Source organism: Rattus rattus, chromosome 4 (assembly GCF_011064425.1).
Source record: "Rattus rattus isolate New Zealand chromosome 4, Rrattus_CSIRO_v1, whole genome shotgun sequence".
NCBI classification, from domain to species: domain Eukaryota; kingdom Metazoa; phylum Chordata; class Mammalia; order Rodentia; family Muridae; genus Rattus; species Rattus rattus.
In genome coordinates this window covers 83,255,987-83,274,885 of record NC_046157.1, presented here as the reverse complement: position 1 = coordinate 83,274,885, position 18,899 = coordinate 83,255,987, and the positions used below count along the sequence as shown (strand labels likewise).

Sequence of the window (18,899 nt, the reverse complement as noted above, 5' to 3'; positions counted from 1 at the left end):
ATACTCTGGAACTGGAATCACAGACAGTGTGGGCAGCCATGTAGGTGCTCAGAACCAAATGCAGGTGGCTCTGCAAGAGCAGTAGAGTGGTCTTAGTAACTGACCTGCCTGTCCGGCTGGCCTGTACTTCTCTATGTAAAATAGGCTGGCTTAGAAGTCATGAAATCCCCTGCCTCTGCCTCCTGAACTCTGGGATAAAGGGGACGCACTATCACCTTCCGCAGCCTCCTTCCTTCCCTTCTCCTTTTTCTTTTGGTTTTTCAAGACAGGGTTTCTCTGTGTCACCCTGGCTGTTCTGGAACTCACTCTGTAGACCAGGCTGGCCTTGAACTCAGAGATCTGCCTGCCTCCCGAGTACTGGGATTACAGCTGTGCACCACCACAGCCTGGCTCTTTTTTTAATGTGCACCAGTATTTTGCTTATGTGGCCCATATTCATGCCTGATTCTTGGAGGCCAGAAGAGGGCATCAGATCCCTAGAAACTGGAGTTACAGGTCGCTGTGGGCGGAAAATCAAACCCAGTTCCCCTGGAGGAACAGCCAGTGTTCTTAACCACTAGGCTATCTCTCCAGGATGGCCTCAATTTGTGTCTGTGGCGTGCGTGTTGTGATGTGGGTACATGTGAGAGTATGGCATGGTGTGTGTGTGTGTGTGTTCACCCATGTGCACACATGTGCATGTAGGTCAAAGGTTAATGTCAGGTGTCTCACCACTTCACCCTACAGGGTCTCTCACTGTACCTGAGGCTTATCATTTCAGCTCGACTGGCTGGCAAGCCCCGAGATCCCAGTCTCTGACCCTCAGCACCGGGTTACAGTCGTGTATTGCCACACCTAGCGTTCTTACACAGACCCTGGGGATCTGAACACAGGTCTCCATGCTCACGGTTTTGGCCCTCATGAACTCATGTTTGTGAATGTTTGCTCCATGAATAATGGCACTGTAAGGAGGCGTGGCCTTGTTGGAGGCAGCGTACACTGTGGGGCGAGACTCTGAGGTCTCCTATGCCCAAGCTCTGCCCAGGGTGGCACACAGTCTCCGTCTGTTGCTGGTGAAACAAGATGTCGAACTCTCGTCTCCTTCAGCACCATGTCCGGCTGCACGCCGCTACCACACCTCTGCAACTGTAAGCCAGCCCCGATTAAATATTTTTCTCTATAAGAGTTGTCTCTTCACAGCAATAAAACCCAAAACTGAGACACCCAGCGATCACTTTACCCACTAAGACCCTGGCCTCAAATTTCACATCTTCCTGCCTCATCTTCTTGAATGCTGGGATTATGGGCATGAGTCGTCACGCTCAGTTTGTAGGCGTCTTTTCCAACTGCAAGAAACTCAGTCTTGGGGAAGGAGGGTGAGGCAACGTGCAGTGTGAGTGAGAGAAAGGAAGATGTACGACGCAGGGAATTGGGACCACCCTTCCGTAGGATCCCCAGCCCCATGAGATGGCCTGACAATGTTCTTAGGACCAAAGCCCCTGACCTAGGGAACCACACCCCCAGGGACCACAGCCAAGTGTCTTTCCTCTCCTAGAGTCTGGGCAAGCACACCTTTAATCCCAAACAATGAAGGAAAAGTTAGTTTGTAGAAGGAAGCACCCATGTTAGAGTGGCAGACAAAGTGATGAAACCAGAGAAAGATCTGACAGAATAGGATCTGCCTAGCGCTCGTGAGAGAAGGGGAAGCCTCTGAAGAGAGCAGTGAGGAGAGCCAAGACAAGGGAAGGAGGCAGGTTTACCTGGAGAGTTTTACAGGCACAAGATGAAGAGAAAACAAGATAGAGACGGAGCTAACCAGAGAATGAGAAGGAGCAGAACAGATTGCCAGAGTTTGTCTGAGGCCACGCAGAGCAATCAGGAGAAGCCCAGAGAAGCCAGATTGAATCAGTCAGCTTGAACAGGAGCTGAAAACATCCTAGGCCTAGATTATGTTGTACGGAGACCAGAAGCTCCCAAGACCAGGCCTAGGTTTGCCGACTAAGGCGAGGAGCCTTGGACAATTACATCAGGCAAATGAACTGGTGCACGCGTGCCTGCACTGTCTTGTATCTGTATCTATGTAGACTGTGACCGCACAGCCCCCAGCCCCCGCCTGCCTTCTCTCTGGTGTTCTGAGCTTCCTTAGCCTTTTATACAATTCTGCTCCTCACTTTATTTCCAATTTCCTCTAAAACATCCTGCTGGATGAGTCCATACATGGATTTAGCCTGTCAATATTCTCCAACAAATCACTGAACACCACAGGGTGCCAGGCAGGGGCCGTGAGGAATGGGGGAGCTGGCCCAGTATACACGGCAGGCTGTGCTGACTCCGCCTCTCTGGCAACCCTTGGGCAGCACCCAGGCCTGGGTCTCTGCTCTCCCATCCCAGATGACCCATGCAGGCAGGAAGAGAAGGGAATCAAAGTGCAACCATGGAGCGTCCGTATGGGAATCACGGAAGGCGTTTCCCAGAGTCTGTCTTCCCTTCGTGAGGACTCTTTCAGTGCCACTAGGACATCTTGCTGCCATCTGCTGAAAACTTGAAGAAATACAAGTTCCCGACCATTTGTGAAGTACCCACAGACGCCTTACCGGCTTCGGTTCGTGATGGGAGTCTCATCCTCAAAGACCCACTGCAGGCTCGGGGGCGGCTGAGCTGAAAACTGGCAATGGAACATGGCCTCCTCATTCCTTGCCACAACGACGTCCCGAGGTGCCAGCAGCACCCTGGCAAAGCTCTCATCTGTGGCAAGGGGAAGGGTGGAGGAGGTGAGCAGGCAGGGCAGTGAGCTCCTCCTCGCTCTGCCTCCCCTCCTCGGTCCCCCCACAGGCCCACCTGCAATACTCAAGGTGAAGTTTTGGCTGCTGCAGGCCTGGCCAAAGGCATTGTGGGCACAGCAGGAGTAGAGGCCACTATGTTCAGGACTGGCAGGTCGTAGGGTCAGGTTCCTCTCCTTGCTGCTGACTGTGTGGGTGCTCTGATCATCAGAGAGGGGGGTCCCGTCTCGGAACCACTGGTAGGTAGGCCTGTAGGGAATGGGGGTCATAAACAGGGAAAAGGGGTACCGAATCAGACATCTAACTGGGTACTCCAGTTTACAAGTGGAGGAGCGGGGCCTGGGAAGGGAAAACAGTCTGAATAAGGACAAATATTAGTTCAGGGTTAAAGCAAGCAGATCCAGATCGCTCGGTTCCAAGAGTCTGGGGTCATCCCATGCAGCGTTCCCCCTTCTCCAGCTACTAGAGGCTGGAGGAAGTGGTTCCAGCATGAAGCAGAGTCCATCTGCACAGACTCCACAGACTCTAGGACTTGGGGGTGACATCCCTACCCATCCCACCCTCCACGGCTCCTTACCGAGGGTGCCCATCAATGTGACATCGGAGTGTGACCTGGGTCTGCGGCTGGATCTCAGCTGCTGAGGCTGGATGCTTCAGAACCACAGGACCCGCCTCGATCCCTGGAGCAGAGGCCACAGTTGTAGTGAGCAGAGCAAAGGTGGGAATGTGGAGGGGAAGGAGGGCACCGCAGAGGCCCCAGGCGTGTGCCTGCCTTACACACGGCGTGAGCGCCGTGAAGCTGCAGCCGAGGCCGTGGGCACAGACACAGAGCACGTGCCCTGTCCCCGGCAGGTCAAACTGAACGCACGCCAAGCAAGGACGTCAATGAAAGCGTCCAGCAGATAATGGAACAGAGACTTGAGGTGGTGGGGGAGGCTGGGGGAAAACGAACGATACATTTTGTCTGTGGTAATGGTACGCGCTCAGCATGGGAGGGACCCTAGGTCCGATCCACAGCAAAGAAAAGGGAAGGGGAAACCGAGGCAGAAGGTTTCCTGGCCTCGGTTGCTGAGGCTGACGGATGCACCAGGCACAGTACCCTCCCTCCTCAGGCGCTCACATTTGATGTTGAAGGAGGCATTGGCACTGCGGGCTTCCTCTCCAGTGACATTGTCCCGAGCCACACACTGGAAGGCACCAGAATCCTGAAGCCGGTCCACAGCCGCAAAGCTCAGGCTGCTACCTTGGGCGAAGCGTCGCTCGGTGTCCTGGACAGGCACGCCATTGAGCAACCAGTACACGTGCACGGGGTCCGGAGCCTGGACCTCACAGCGGAGCAGCGCCCGGCGCCCTTGAAGTGCATCCTGGGAAGACGGCTCCTTGATAAAGACGATGGCAGAATGGGCACCTGCGGATGCAGATGTGGGAGGAGCAGGGTCAGGAGGGGCTGAAGCCTCTGTCCTAACACAGAGGGGAGCCAAGAACACAGCGGGACAATAAACACAGGTCCGGGTGCTGGAGAGATGGCTCAGGGGTTAAGAGCACCAACTGCTCTTCCAGAGGTCCTGAGTTCAATTCCCAGCCACCACATGGTGGCTCACAACCATCTGTAACGGTATCTGATGCCCTCTTCTGGTGTGTCTGACGACAGCGACTTATATATAATAAATAAATAAATCTTAAAAAACAAAAACACAGGCACAAAGAACAAGGCTAAAAGTTGAAAACACACACACACACACACGCACGCACACACACACACACACACACACACACACACACCCCGGTCAAGGAGCCTTCTTGAGTTCCAAGATGTGTCTGTGGCCACATAAACGCCAAGTGGATGGAGTGAGTGCATGTAGAATGGATATGAGGAAGGGTGCCCTGAGAGCTGGGTGGAGGCTGATGGCATCCGACAGAGAAGGCCCCAGACCTACAGGACCAGATCCTAGTCTTGATGCTAGGCTGGGGACTAGGGGAGGAGAAAAGCAACAGAACCCTCCCCTGCCTACCCTGGAGTGAAGGCACAGAACAGAGTTCAATCTTGACCTGAAGAACATCACAGGAAAATGGCAACTTAGCCAGAAAACCCTAGAGAACCAGCAACGACGGCAGGCACGGCGTTGAGGGCCATCCACAGACGCTCTGCAGCCCCGAGACGTTCCCCTTTCGCTGGAGAAGCCAAAATTCTCTAGACACAAAAGCTACGGCCAAGACATCTGAAGGTCACCCCCATGGCTGGTCTATCTCTCTGAGAATCCAACTGCAGTCAAAGTCACAGATTTGTACGCAAAGCTGTTGACCTTCCTGCACACGGTCACTCAGCTTTAGTCACGACTAGGGGAACCACTACAAACAAGGAGCCTCCACCCTCGCAACCAGGGCCAGGGGCAACAAGGGAAAATCAAACACCTGTGCAGAGCAGATGGCTGGGCAGGCGGAGGGCAGGGCTGGACACGCGGGAGGCATGGTTACAGCAGTGTCAGAAGTAACACACTGGGCATTGTTCCTGCCATGTGGGTGCCTGCCAGAGTCCCGGAACCACTGGGCTTGAACATGGAAGAGGTGTTCCCAGTCACCAGGGAGAAGCAGGCTCAGGGGAGGAGCAGGCTCAGGGGAGAAGCAGGCTCAGGGGAGACACAGGCTCAGGGCTCGGAGGAGGGGGACACTAACAAGAGCTTCTTCCCCCATTACTTTCCAGATCACTAGGGAGGAACCACAGCCCAGCCAGCACTGTCTAAGGACACTAGAGATGCGGTCTGGTTCTTCAGACATGAGACTGTCTTGTCTTCTCAGAGTCAATGTCAATACGGGTCCTAGGATCTAACAGGGCTGGGTACAGATGAGGGGCCATTCTGGAACCTGTTCATCTCCCAACCTTCCCCAAGGCCCCCAACCCCCAACACAAAACATTCTGGGAGCTGGAAGGGTCCCAAAACACCCTTGTTCCTTCCCAATGGGGTCCTGTTGGTTCTCTGTGCAAGACAACTCTCAACCAGGCAGGGTGATCCCACCCACTGTGCCAGTTAGCAAACATGCCTTCAGGCACCCCCGTTACTGTGCCAACCCAGACACTCCCTACCATTTCTAAATACCCCACAGGGGTGTGGCCCTGTCCCTGCTAGGCATCATGGTACAAAGCCTTTGTGGTACAGAACTGTAAACTCCGGCCCCGAAATATGAAGGATTTACTAAAGCTCGGACAACTCACATGTGACAACACCATGCCCCTTACCTACAGAGGCCAGCGCCCACCTCACGCTCTCTCCACCTCACGCTCTCCTAGCCCTGCCCTGGCAGCGTCTGATCTACAAGGGCGAGTCGGTTTCCTCACAGCCAGGGAGTGTGGCTAACATTGCCTCCCACGGACAATACCAGGCTCACAAAGACGCTCAGAGAACACTGGTTGCCCTGAAGAAAATTCATGTCTAGGGCAGGCCTGGCATCAGGAACACTGGCCAACCTCCTCCTGTGGTAGGCGGTCATCTGTAAATGCAGTTCACCAAAGTCTTGGGACCCTCAACCCGTAACTCCAGAGTGTTCACTGAAGAGCAGAGGCAACACCTATCTGCCTTGGGTAGTAGCCAGGGTATCCAACTTGTTGCTCAGAATGGTATGAACATAGTCGAACACAAGACGGTAAACTTGCTTAAAATACATGAGTGTGCGTGTATGCATACACATGTGCACATGTATGAAGGAGCCAGAGGTCGACCTCAGGTACCACCCCTCGGCAGCTTTCCCCTTGGTTTTCTGAGCAGGGTCTCTCGCCAATGTGGAATTCATCAAGTAGGCCAGGATGTCTGAGCCCCACGGGAACCTTCTGTCTTATGCCCCTCTGGTGCTAGGTTCTAAGCACACACCGCCACACATGGATTCCTCTGTGGGCTCTGGGGATTGAGCTCAGGTCTCCATGCTTGTGTGACAAGTGCTCCACTCCACTAATTGGGCCATAGGTTCCAAGGTGAATGGGTGTGTGTGTGTTGGGGTGTGTGTGTGTGTGTATATGTGTGTGTCTGTGTGTGTGTGGTGTGTGTGTGTATGGTGTGTGTATGTGTGTGTGTCTGTGTGTGTGTGGGTATGTGTGTGTATGTGTGTGTGTATGGGTGTGTGTATGTATGGGTATGTGTGTATGTGTATATGTGTGTATGTCTGTGTATGTGTATGTCTGTGTATGTGTGTGTGTGTGTGTGTGTGTGTGTGTGTGTGTGTGGTGTGTGTGTGTGTGTGTGTGTGTGTGTGTGTGTGTGTGTGTGTGTGTGTGTGTGTGTGTGTGTGTGTGTGTGTGGGCAGATTGCTTATCTGTTAGAGCTGCTTCTCTCCTTCCATCACATGGGTTCCACCAGGCTGGATGGCAAGGGCCACCTGTTTAACCATCTTACTGGTTAAACCCCATGAGATTTTTTTGGAGGGGTGGCAACTTGATTGCATGTATGTGGTTCCCCCTCCCTCTTAAAGGTTTATTTTGGACTGGAGAGATGGCTCAGTGGTTAGAGCACTGACTGCTCCTCCAGAGGTCCTGAGTTCAAATCCCAGCAACCACATGGTGGCTCACAAGCATCTGTAATGAGATCCGATGCCCTCTTCTGGTGTGTCTGAAGACAGCTATAGTGTACTTGTATATAATAATAAATCTTTAATTTAATTCGAAAAAAAAAAAAGAACCAAAAAAAAAAAAAAAAAAAAAAAAAAAAAAGGTTTATTTTGTTTTGAATGATGTATTCCAGTGTGCTCGGCCTCAGACAGATCCAAGTCTGATGCTGCCATGCTCCACGCTCTTCCCACAGGAGGACCTTGTGAGCCACGACACGGCTATGTGTGTGAAATGCCTTGGCCAGAGTTCACCTTTGGTAAAAAGGCAACTACGGTTAAGCCCATGAACTCTCTTCCTTGTGCAAGGATTCAAACTCTCAGAACATTCGACAACTCTCCTCATGCCAAGGCTCAGGGATGTGCCCAAAGTTTAGACAGAAGAGAAATCACTACCACAGCTCAGAGAACAGCAGACGGTGGGTGGGACAAAGGAATAGCTCTGGGGGTACAGGGCCCATGGACTACCTGCTACAGAGGTCTGAGAAGAGCCTGTGTAACTCCCAGGGTCACCAGCTCAGCCTCCCCTCCCTCAGCTTTCCACATCCCCTCCTGGGGCCAGGGCTACGCTTCTCTAGAGCTGTGGCCAGAGATGCAGCATTCCCAGACGGCCACTCAGAGCCCCCGCCATCCCGCACTCCTATGACATGGCCTGGGAAATATCAAAGCCGGGCCTCCCAGGGGCCTCTGTCCTGACGTCAGCTCACAGCAGGTCCTGGTTAGTGCCTGGCTGGGGTAGACTTAGATGTTTCCAACGCCGGCAGAAAGGAGCCTCCAGGCTTCTCAGAGCCCCTGCTCAGTGGCCCCCACGTTTGCTCAGAAGGCAGTGGGAATGTGCCCAGGCCGTAAACCTACATGGCTTGCTGTAAACATTGCTCCATCAATGTTTTGGGGAACCAGAATCTCTGGCAGCGATGTCAGACCCCAGCAGCTCTTAGCTTTGTACAAAGGCTGCTTTTGGGGACTAAGGTGGTACCTAGGTCAAGGTCGTTCACTTCCTGTCCTTATCTCTGACTAGAGGGATGACCTCAGGTCTGTGGTTTGAGAAAGGCCTTCTCCGGACTCACTCATTGGTTCTGGGTCTCCCAAAACAGCACTGCCTCTCTTCACTGGGCCTTGAGGAAGGAGCTGCGGCACAGTGACCCACTCAGTAAATGGCAGCTTGCTTGCTACCATGTAACCCTGCCCAGGTATAATCTGGGGGTGGCGGCTTGGTGTATCCCCCTGCACCCTCCTCCTCGCTAGACAATGAAGACGCCAGGCTACCATCCGGGCTGTTCAGGGGCTATAAGGATTTATATGTGAAGTCCACATCCACCATGGAGCATCAGAAAGGGATCAGGTAGGGAGGAGCTTTGCCTGAGGGCACGAACAGCCCAAGAAGCTCCTTGGTATCCAGATGCAGGCAGAGCCATCTCTCCCTGCCAGATAGAGACCCCAGTGTAGCCGGAGCTCCGAATACCTCATAAGGGCACTCTCTGAGCCCTTAACAGTCAACTACACAGACACTTAACCGTGACTGTACCCTCTAGTCCCAGCCTCTTAAAAAAAAGCTCTAAGCCCAACACCCAACTGCCCCTGATACACAGCCCTGATTTAACACCCAACCTCCTGTTTGCTCTCTGGGCTCCAGTCCGTGTGCATGGGCGTCTGCGTATGCGTGTCAGCACAGCCGCTATATGGAGGGCACAGCAGAAAATTTGGTTTTGGGGGGGGGGATTTTGTTTTGTGGTACTGGGGTTCAAACGCAAGGCCTTGCACATGCCGAAGCCAAGTGCTCTACCATGGAATCACTCCCCAACCCTTGGCATGTGCACAAGGGTACACTTTCAGAAGGGGTCTCACTGTATAGCCTTGGCTAGCCTGGAGCTTGCTATGTAGATCAGGCTGACCTTGAGCTGATGGAGATCCGTCTGCCTGAGCCTCCTGGGTGTGCGAGTAAATGAGTGCTCCAGAGGACTTTAGTCTTTGCTTTTTACGAACCGGGTCTTACAAGGTAGCTCAAGGCTACCTTGAGTGTGAGGTCCTCCTGCCTCTGCCTTCCGAGTGCTGAGATTACACTATCCGTGCCCGCATGCGCCAAGCAACAGGAAGTTCTCACTGCACACTCCGGTTCTAAGTGATTCTGGCTAATTCACTGCAAGCATCTACTTCTGCTGCCCATCTCTCAAGGGCTAACCCCCTGACCTATGGGGGGAACCCCCCTGACATTATGTAGGAACCTACATAATGTAACTAATCTAATTCCTTCTTCTCCCTCTTGTAAAATCCCACTCTTCAGACCAAGCCCCCGGAACCCTAAGGGTTGCAGCAACCGACTGAGCTGTATCTTGCCCGCCCAAGCCTTCCAGGTACAACAGGCTCTGCGGTACCACGAGGGCATCTTTACGGTAGTGTATGCTCACGAGAGGAGATGTACTACCTTCCCTCACACCCTAGGGCCACCAGTCACTCACACCTGGCTACCTCTTGCACACCAGAGCTCAAGACTAAACTGCCAGCTCCAGGGTCCAGGTCCCTACGAGGAAAATCTTCAACTTCAGGTGGCCCCTGGAACCTAGACCAGAGTGGATCTTGTCAGAGCAGGAGCAACAGAAGTGAGTGACAGTGTGCCAGGTTTCCATGCCATCTCTGGAGCAACACTAAGGCACAAGCCAGGACAAGTGGCCTTCACCTCATGAAGCACAAATGCTCCAGGTAAGAGAGCAGCCGGGCTCCTGTCCCATAGAAAGACGGCACAAGGCTCTCCATGTGGGAACGTCTACTTCTTTTCTCTTTAAACTTTATTTATGTGTCTGTGTCTGTTTATGTCATGCCATGTGTGTGTAAGTGACCTTGGGGACCAGAAGAGGGCATCAGATCCCCTGGACTTTGAGTTATACATGGCCATGAGGCTTGTGGGTCCTGGGAACTGAACCTGGGTCTTCTGGAAGAGCAGTGAGCAGTTTAAACCGCTACCTCTCCAGGCCTCTTTGTCATTCTCTCTTGAGGCTGGGTTTCATGCAGCCTACGCTGGCCTGCTATACGGCAGACGACGACCTTGAACTTCCAATTCTCTTGCCTGCCAGGACTACAGGCGAGTTGGTCAGGGTGCTGGGATCTATCCGGGTCCTTTGAAACACCAGCCAGTGGTTTTAACTGCTGAGCCACCTTTCCAGGCCTACCAAGGAATGTTTGAGGAATACATCGTTACCACTGTGGGAATAAACTGCAGGGATGAACAGCGAGCCCGGTCACCTCCCAGCGAGCCCAGGTTCTTATCTGTGCCTTCGAGGTGAGCTCTCCTTTCCCACCTGCTCTAAGGACACCACACTTAAGTTTCAGCACCGACAAGTCTGAGGATAACCGAGTTGTGTCCAGCACCACATGGATCCAAGGAGAGTTGAGGCTTACGTGCTCCACAGCCGCTGGCTACACCACGGGTGTGACACCTCCCTGTCTTCTCTGGGCAGGGTAGAGGCAGACAGATGTGCTCCGCCTGTAGAGACCCTCACACATCTGTGCATGGCTCCAAGGAAGCAGCAGTGGCTGTCAACTCAGAGTGAAGTGGTGGTCATGAAGAAACATGGGACAGGGAGATCTGGGTTCGAGTCCTACTAGAACATAACCCTAGCTGACTGCCACTGCCCAGGCTCCAGGACATAACTCTGAATGACTTAGCTCCAAGGATGCTGGGAAGCACTGGGAACTCGGAGGCCGCGCTCTCCGAGCTGTCCCCACCCCCGCCTGCAGCTGCACAGGCTCTCGCTGGGGAAATGTGAGGCCCGGTCTTGGAGGGATTACTTGTGAGTCTCCACACACGGCAGGTGCCCTGGGCCTGAGGCAGCTGGGAGCACAGTGGAGAGGGGTCTGTCATCTTCGCTGTGACCCTCCCTGTCCTAGGCTCAGCGTCCTAAGTGAGATTCTCTACTGCGTTCCTATGCCACCCAGGCCGAGTGCCACACCTACATGGAGGTCTGCAAGATGATGCTTCTGAGCCCCTCCTGGTGACCAGGACACTAGGGAAAGTACCCCATGAGCATGTGTGGCAGTGATCCTCAACCTCCCCAATGCTACGACCCTAAACTACAGTTCCTCACATGGTGGTGACCTCCAACTATGAAATTGTCTTTGTTGCTCTTTCATAGCTGGAATTTTGCTGTTATGAAGCGAATGTTTTCCAGTAGTTTTAGGAGATCCCTGTGGAAGGGTCCTTTGACCTCCTGGTTGGGCTGAGAACTGTCGTGTGAATGTCCCTCTCACCTGAAATAGGGTTCTACATTTGCTCTCATTAACACAGCCAATTTGATTTTCCTCTAAGGGCCTGACTTTCCCGTTTGGAAGATGGAGCCTTGGAGAGATTTCTGCACCGCCTCCAGCTTACATGGGGTTATTTAAATATAACTTAATGTGAGATGATATCCAAGTGAGTTGGAGAGACAGCTCAACGGTTAAGGAGGCAGCACCCACATGAGGAAGCTCACAGCCATCTCTAGTGGGATCTGGAGCTCTTGGAACCCTTTGGGCACCAATATGATATACATACACACACGCACCACACCACACCACACCATACCGCCACATCAATTTTTAAAATAATAAAATGAACAAGAAACAGTTAAAAAAATTCTCTTCCCTAGACTCTGTCTACTCGCCACATTCCAAACACACAGGAGTCACATGTAGCTGTCAGTCACCATAGTGAACGGAACAGAGAAAACAGCTCCTCCCTGGAAGAGTCCCACTCGGGGGCAATGCCTGCCCGCCTCTTGGCAGGCTCTGTAAGATGCTGTGCTATTCTGAGCCACGGAGCTCTCGACACTGGTCAGCAGTATTTACTTTTGCATCTGTGTGTAGGATATGACGTGTGTGTGAAGGTGTGTGTGTGTGTGGTGTGGGCCCATGCATGTGTGTGTGGTGTATGTGTGTGTGTAGTATGTATGTGTGTGGTGTGTATGTAGTGTGTGAGCATGTGTGTACGTGTGGTATATGTGTGTAGTGTGTGTGTATGTGGTGTATAGTGTGTGTGTGATGTGTAGTGTGTGTGGTATATGTGTGTAATGTGTGCATGGTGTATGTGTGTGTGGTATATGTGTGTAATGTGTGCATGGTGTATGTGTGTGTGGTATATGTGTGTAATGTGTGTGTGCGGTGTATGTGTGTAATGTGTGTGTGTGGTGTATAGTGTGTGTGATGTGTAGTATGTGTGGTATATGTGTGTAATGTGTGCATGGTGTATGTGTATGTGGTATATGTGTGTAATGTGTGCATGGTGTGTGTGTGATATATGTGTGTAATGTGTGTGTGCGGTGTATATGTGTAATATGTGTGGTGGCATATGTGTGTAATATATGTGGTATGTGTGTGGTGTGGGTGTGGTATGGGGGTGTGTGTGCGCATGCGTGCGTGTACAAAGTAGAAGTTGACATCAGGTGCCTCTCTCAGTCACGCTTTACCTTATATACTGAGGTGGGCTCTCTCACTTGAATAAAGAACTCCGGATTCCGTTTGTCTAGCCAGCTAGCCTCCTGCGCTGGGATTCCCATCTCCCAATCTGATCCTCACATCACACAGCAGGGTTTTACCCACTGAGCCAACCCCCAGCCCCTCAGCACACTTTACAGACACCCTGGAGTTGGGGTGTCTTCAGCAACGGCAGGGTGAGTGCCTACCCCTGGGCTCTCAGGTCTACATTCCTCCCATGATGCCAGCAGGGAAAGCAAAGACTTTCTTTTTGTTTGGATGTAGCATTCTAAAATATGACAGTTGGTCTACAGCTAAGTACTTCTGGGAGATTTCGGTCTTGTTTTTGGCTATGTTTATGTGTGAGGGTTTGCCTGTGAGTGGAGATAATTATGGAGCCAGAAGAGGGGGTCAGGTAGCCGTGAGGCCGGAGCTGGAGGTGGTAGGCACCTAACACTGGAGCTAGGAACTGAACTCAGGCCCTCTATAGAGCAGTCAGTGCTCCTAAAAGCTGGGCCAACTTTTCACCCCTAAGCGAGTTTGTTTGCTTGCTTGTTTGTTTAAATTTGCATTGGTATTCTGTCTCCATGTGTGTCTGTGTGAGAGTATTGTATCCCCTGTAACTGGAATCATGCACAGTTGTGAACTGCCATGTGGATGCTGGGATTTGAACCTGGGGCCCTTGGAAGGGCAGCCAGAGCTCTTAACCGCTGAGTCATCTCTCCGATGCCATATAAATCATTTTTTCAGCCAGGTGATGGCTGGTAGCTTTAATCCCAACACTCAGGAGGCAGAAATAGGATTTCTGGGTTTGAGGCCATCTGGTCTACAGAGTGAGTTCCGGGACAGCCAGGGATACACAGAGAAACCTTGTCTAGAAAAATAAACAACAAAATTTTTTAAAAAACAAGTAGGTAGCTAAGCACAGTCATTCCCAGCCTGAAATTCAATCTTTACAACCCACCTTCCTCCTTACATGCAGAGGAACTCCTGTTTCCCCCAGCGTCTGGGTATCCTCGGGGCTTCAATACCCTCCCTCCACGCCCCAGCCTTGCCTCTCCTGTTCCCCATCCTCTCTGCTCCAAAAGTCGACTGAGAGGCTGGACGTCAGCTGGTTTCAAAGGGACATGGGCATCATTAGTCTCCTATTTTTATACTCAGAAATGTTCTGCAAACCACTTCCCAAGCAGCCGGGGCAGCGAAATGTGAGGAAATCGCTTTGCTATGTCATGATGTGGAAGGCCTGTGGCGAGCTGCATCTGCCACGTGGCCGGGACGTGCGGCGATGTCGAACACATGTGCAGGAGGCTGAGGCGCCCCTCAGTAGCCGGGCTGTCCTCTAGAGGTAGGGCCCAGGAGTCAGAGCCACGCACAGCCTCTTCCCCTGCCTTCCTCTCCACAGGTCCCACCTGTCTTTACCAACAGCTGCTTTTCTGCAGGCAGTGGCCTTGGGGGCGCCTCCCCAAAGATCTAAGAGGCCAGGGGTTAGGACAACATGGGACACCAAGAGAAGAAGCCAGACTGAAGGTAAAAAAAAAAAAAAAAAGAAAAGAAAAGAAAAAAGAAAACAAACAAACAAGGAAGTGCGATGGTTTAAAGCGAGGTTATGTTCCTGGTCCTTGGAACTGTGGGTGTGTGGACGGGAGGGATGTCACATGGAGCCCCTGCCCCGTGCCACCAAACACTGTCTTCTCTGCCACTTCTGCTTCCACAGGCCTGGAAAGTGTTGACTAATGCACAGGAGAGGTGGACAAAGCCTTTTAAAGTCATAACCGCAGCCATTGTTGCCTCTCAGCTTCCACTGCCCGGGAAAGTCCTGACTTCCCATCCAGGCCTGAGGGGGCATCTGAGGCCTGGATGATTACAGTCAAGCCGTCGGAGTTCTTCAAAGACTCGTGGCTCCTCACATGTCACCAGACTGCTGGCTCTGCAAACTCTTAACCACATTACAAATGACTGAGTTTTGGATTTTTGGGTTTTTTTTTTTTTCTTTTTGTTTCTTTTGTTCTCTTTGCAATGCTAGGGATTAAACATTAGAGTCTTGTGAACGCCAGGAGAATACTTTTTCTCTGGGCTAGAGCAATGGCTGGGCAGTTAGACCACGGGCTGCTCTTGCAGAGGACCCAGGTTCCTCTCTAGGCACCCGCATGGAGGCTCGCCACCATCCTTAAACTAATTCCAGCTCCAGGGGATCCAGGGAGCTCTTGTTTTTAAGTTGTATTAGGTGTCTGCATGCATGCAGTGTGAGTGCAGGTGCCCACAGAGCCCAGAAGGGGGTGTTGGACTCCTGGAGCTGGTGTTAATGGTGGCTGTGAGCCACTGACATCGGAGCTGTGGACAGAACTCTGTCCCTCTAGAAGAGCAGCCAGTGCTCCTAACCACTGGGCCATCTCTGTGGCATCTCACTACTTTGCTTAAAAAAGAAATTAAGTTCTGAATTTGATTCTTGGCTTCTTACACACAGACACAGATACACAGATACATTTCCCTCTCAAAAGCAACACTTTAAAAATATATCATTTAACCCTGGAGAGATGGCCCAGTGGTTAAGAGCACTGACTGTTCTTCCAGAGGTCCTGAGTTCAATTCCCAGCAACCACACGGTGGCTCACAGCCATCTGTAATGGGGTCTGATGCCCTCTTCTGGTGTGTCTGACGACATCGATGATGCACTCACATTCATAAAATAAATAAAATGTTTAAAAATATTTATATTACCAAGTCTGAGGACTAGAGTTCAATCCCTGGAATCTGAATAGTTGAATAAAAGATACTTATCCCCACACACACACACACACAATATATCATTTAGAAAATGCATTCTGGCTAAAGATGTCAGAATAAGGACTTCAATTTCTAAATCAATAACAAGAGATGAAAAAAATCAACAGATGAAGAGGGACAGAAACAACTCCCTAAAGCTATTTCTTAAACCACCAAAAACATCCAGCTCACGGCCAGACACTCTTGATCTAGGACAGCCTACCCTGGCTACAGACACCATAAAACAGAACATGCACGCACACATGCGTGCACACGCATAAATCTGCATACACACATGCACTCGCAGCCCAAGGAAAAAAGAGCCTTCAGCATGGCTGAAAGACCTAAGGCCTATTCTGCCCTTACCCTGCCAGCCTGTAAGTTAGGGTCTGGAAGGCTCGGAGACCCGGCTTACTTCAGTGTCCCCCAGTTCTTAGAGGACTGCCTTACAGACCTGCAAAGCCAGGAATGAGGGGCAGAGACAGAGCCGAGGAAGAGACAAAGGGGAGGGAGGGGGGATGGCTGAGAGAAGCTTGCAGACAACAGAGCTGAGAGATGGGACAGAGGAACTGAGAGACTGAGAGAGGAAGGGACAAAGGGAAAGTGGGACCAGAAGAGGGAGAACAGGGGGCCAATAGGCAGAAAGGCCTGGACGGGGTGAAAGACAAACACAAAGATGGTAACAGATGAGAGAGACACAGGACAGAGAGATAATGAGCACACACAGGCTCCCTGTGTCAACTGTCGCCTTGACCGCAGACCCCAGTTATCCCTACTAGCCACCCCTGCAGATCTGACCTGGGTCTCCTGGAAGGAAACTCTGCAAAATGACTGAGGGGACATCAGACCCAAACGGTCGCTGGCCATAGACCCCAGGGTCTGCTCAGAGAATGATGAAGGTGACTGCTTTGTGTAGAGGGGAAACGGAGGGGGCGGAGGGAGGGGCCACACACCTGTGCAAGACTCAGGGCATTTATAATGGAGAGCCCTCAATTTAGAGGCTCCTGGTAAATAATTCATCAGGAAGAGTACAGTGCCTTCCCTGGCCTCATCCATTATTCAGCGTAAGAAATGTACCATGCTAGAAGGCTTCCTGACATCTAAAAATGGTCCAAGCCATTAGGCCAGAAGCAAGATGACAGCGGGCCAGTTTCTACCCAACTTTTCCAGAACCCCTGACCCAGCAGTCCTGCCACTTTGGGACCTTACTAACTGCTCCCCTAAGTCACAGCAGCTGCTCAGGGTGGTGCAAGGCCTGCAGTCCCAGTTACTTGGGAAGGTGAGGCAGGAGGACCGCGTTCAAGACCAGCTAGGGCTGGACAGCAAGTCTAAGGTCTGCTCAGGCAAGGGTGCAAGACTCTGGCTCAGCCGAAATTTAGAAAGAACTGGGCCCTGGGGATGGAGAGAAAGCTTAGCGGAAGAGCACGGGCTGCTCCTCCAAAGGACCTGCACTCAAGTCCCAGCACCCACATGGCGGCTGCACACAACGGTCTCTAACTCCAGCCCCAGGGATCAGCGCCTCCTCAGGCATCAGGTATATACCCATGCATTAAACATACCTGCAGGCAAAATAGCCATATACACAGAAAATTAAATATTAAATAGCCTGGGAGTGTAGCTCGGGGGTCGAGCCATTGGCCCTGCACGCCCAAGGTCCTGGGGTCAGTCCCCGGCATGGAGGCAAGGAGTGGTACCCACTTAGCTTCCCGGAAGGGCTCCACTGTGAGATCCTAAGTAAGGTAGCCCAGGAGCAGGCCCCAGAGCACACAACTGTGATCTGAATAATCCATGAGTTTCCTGTCTCTCACTGAAAGGAAGTTGCCTTACTGGAAACCTGGGGCACCCCAGTTCCCAAAATTGGAGCAAGTGAGTGCCCCTACCGAGTTCCCAGTGCTGCACTCTAGGTGCCTGGCTCTGAACATGCACACCTCTGCCTCTTACAAACTGGTGTCACCTGTTCTCTACTCTGCAAGTCTGCCACCAGGACAAAGGACTACGGAAAATCCAAGGAGCTGAATGACTTCAAGGCCGACTTCAAGGTCATAGCCCAGAGGGCTGCATGGAGGAAGAACATTTGGGGGCAGGAGGTCAGAGACCAATGAGCTGGCAAAATGGTTCAGTGGCCCCATCCCCGTGACCCACGCGGAAGGGGCAAGTGACTCTCACAGGTTGTCCTCTGACCTTCACTTGTGTACCACAGCATGCATGTGCCCCCAACCCTAACAAAATAAACAGGATGTAACCACCACCACCAACAACAACAACACAACAACAAGAAGCCTGGAGACCAGAGGGCAGCCTGCATTCCAGTTCCACACCCTTACCAAGAAGACAACCCCCAACAACCTGTTAACTATCCTGGAACTTGCTCCGTAGAGCAGGCTGGCCTCAAACTCACACAGGCATGTGGGCTTGCATGCCTGGCAAGCGTGTGGGGGTCAGAGGGCACCCTGCAGTAGGGTGTGGGTCCCAAAGATCACACTCGGTTATCAGGTTTCACGACAAGTGCCTTTACCCGCCGAGCTGTCCAGTGGGTTCTCACTACTTTTTTTAAGGATGCCCATCTATTACAAGTAACTCTTGCTTACAACAGGCCTTAACCTAATTCCCTTTCTGTCCTTCCTTCCTTCTTATTTTTTCTTTCAGTGTAGTAGTTTAACTGACGCCGAAAAATCCACCCTGGATATGGGCGGCACCATCCCACAGGCTGGGGTCCTGGACCAAATAAAAAGGAAACTGTGGCTGAATGCCAGCATTCATCTCTGTCCTCAGGAATGTGGACATGCTGTGACAACTGCCACCCACACCGGGCAACGGTGGACTGGAGGCCTTCGAACTGTGAGCCTCACCGAACCATTTCTCCTTTAAGTGGCTCTTGCCAAGGAAAAATGGCAATGTTATCCAGACTCTGCAACCCTTGAAGGCTCAGACAGAAGGATCAGGAGTTTTAGTCCAGCCTGAAGTGCTAGGGTAACACTGTCTCAAAAAAACCAAGACAAACCAACAAACAGAATTCAGTCACAACAATGGTTTTTTGTTTGTTTGTTTGTTTAAAATGCCCAAAAGTGTGTCTCTCTGGTCTCCTCTGAAAGATGCTAGAAAAAATATACTTCATTATTGTGAAAAGTGACAATTAATAATTATTAATAGGGTGCTTATAAGGTGCTTATATTTCCTTCCTTTATGTTTTTGAAACAGAATCTCACAATGTAGACGAGGCTGGCCTCGAACTCACAGAGATCTGCATGCCACTGGCCCTAGAGTGCTAAGACTAAGGGTGTGCTCCACGACAGGCAGCTCTCTTCCCCTTTAAAGAACAGCTCTATCTCAGAGTAATGAAACTAA

The 18,899-nt window shown here is 51.7% G+C and overlaps 1 protein-coding gene across 1 annotated transcript in view; it reads right to left on the bottom strand.

Moving 5' to 3' along the window:
• Ptk7 (protein tyrosine kinase 7 (inactive)) overlaps positions 1-18,899 on the bottom strand; it is a 67,790-nt gene that overhangs the window by 24,517 nt on the left and 24,374 nt on the right. Inside the window, exons 4-7 of the mRNA XM_032899693.1 lie at positions 3,880-4,167; positions 3,337-3,439; positions 2,818-3,008; positions 2,574-2,724 (exon numbers count right to left, since the gene is read on the bottom strand). Of these exons, the coding sequence (XP_032755584.1) occupies positions 2,574-2,724; positions 2,818-3,008; positions 3,337-3,439; positions 3,880-4,167 (733 nt within the window). The remainder of the gene's footprint in view (positions 1-2,573; positions 2,725-2,817; positions 3,009-3,336; positions 3,440-3,879; positions 4,168-18,899) is intronic.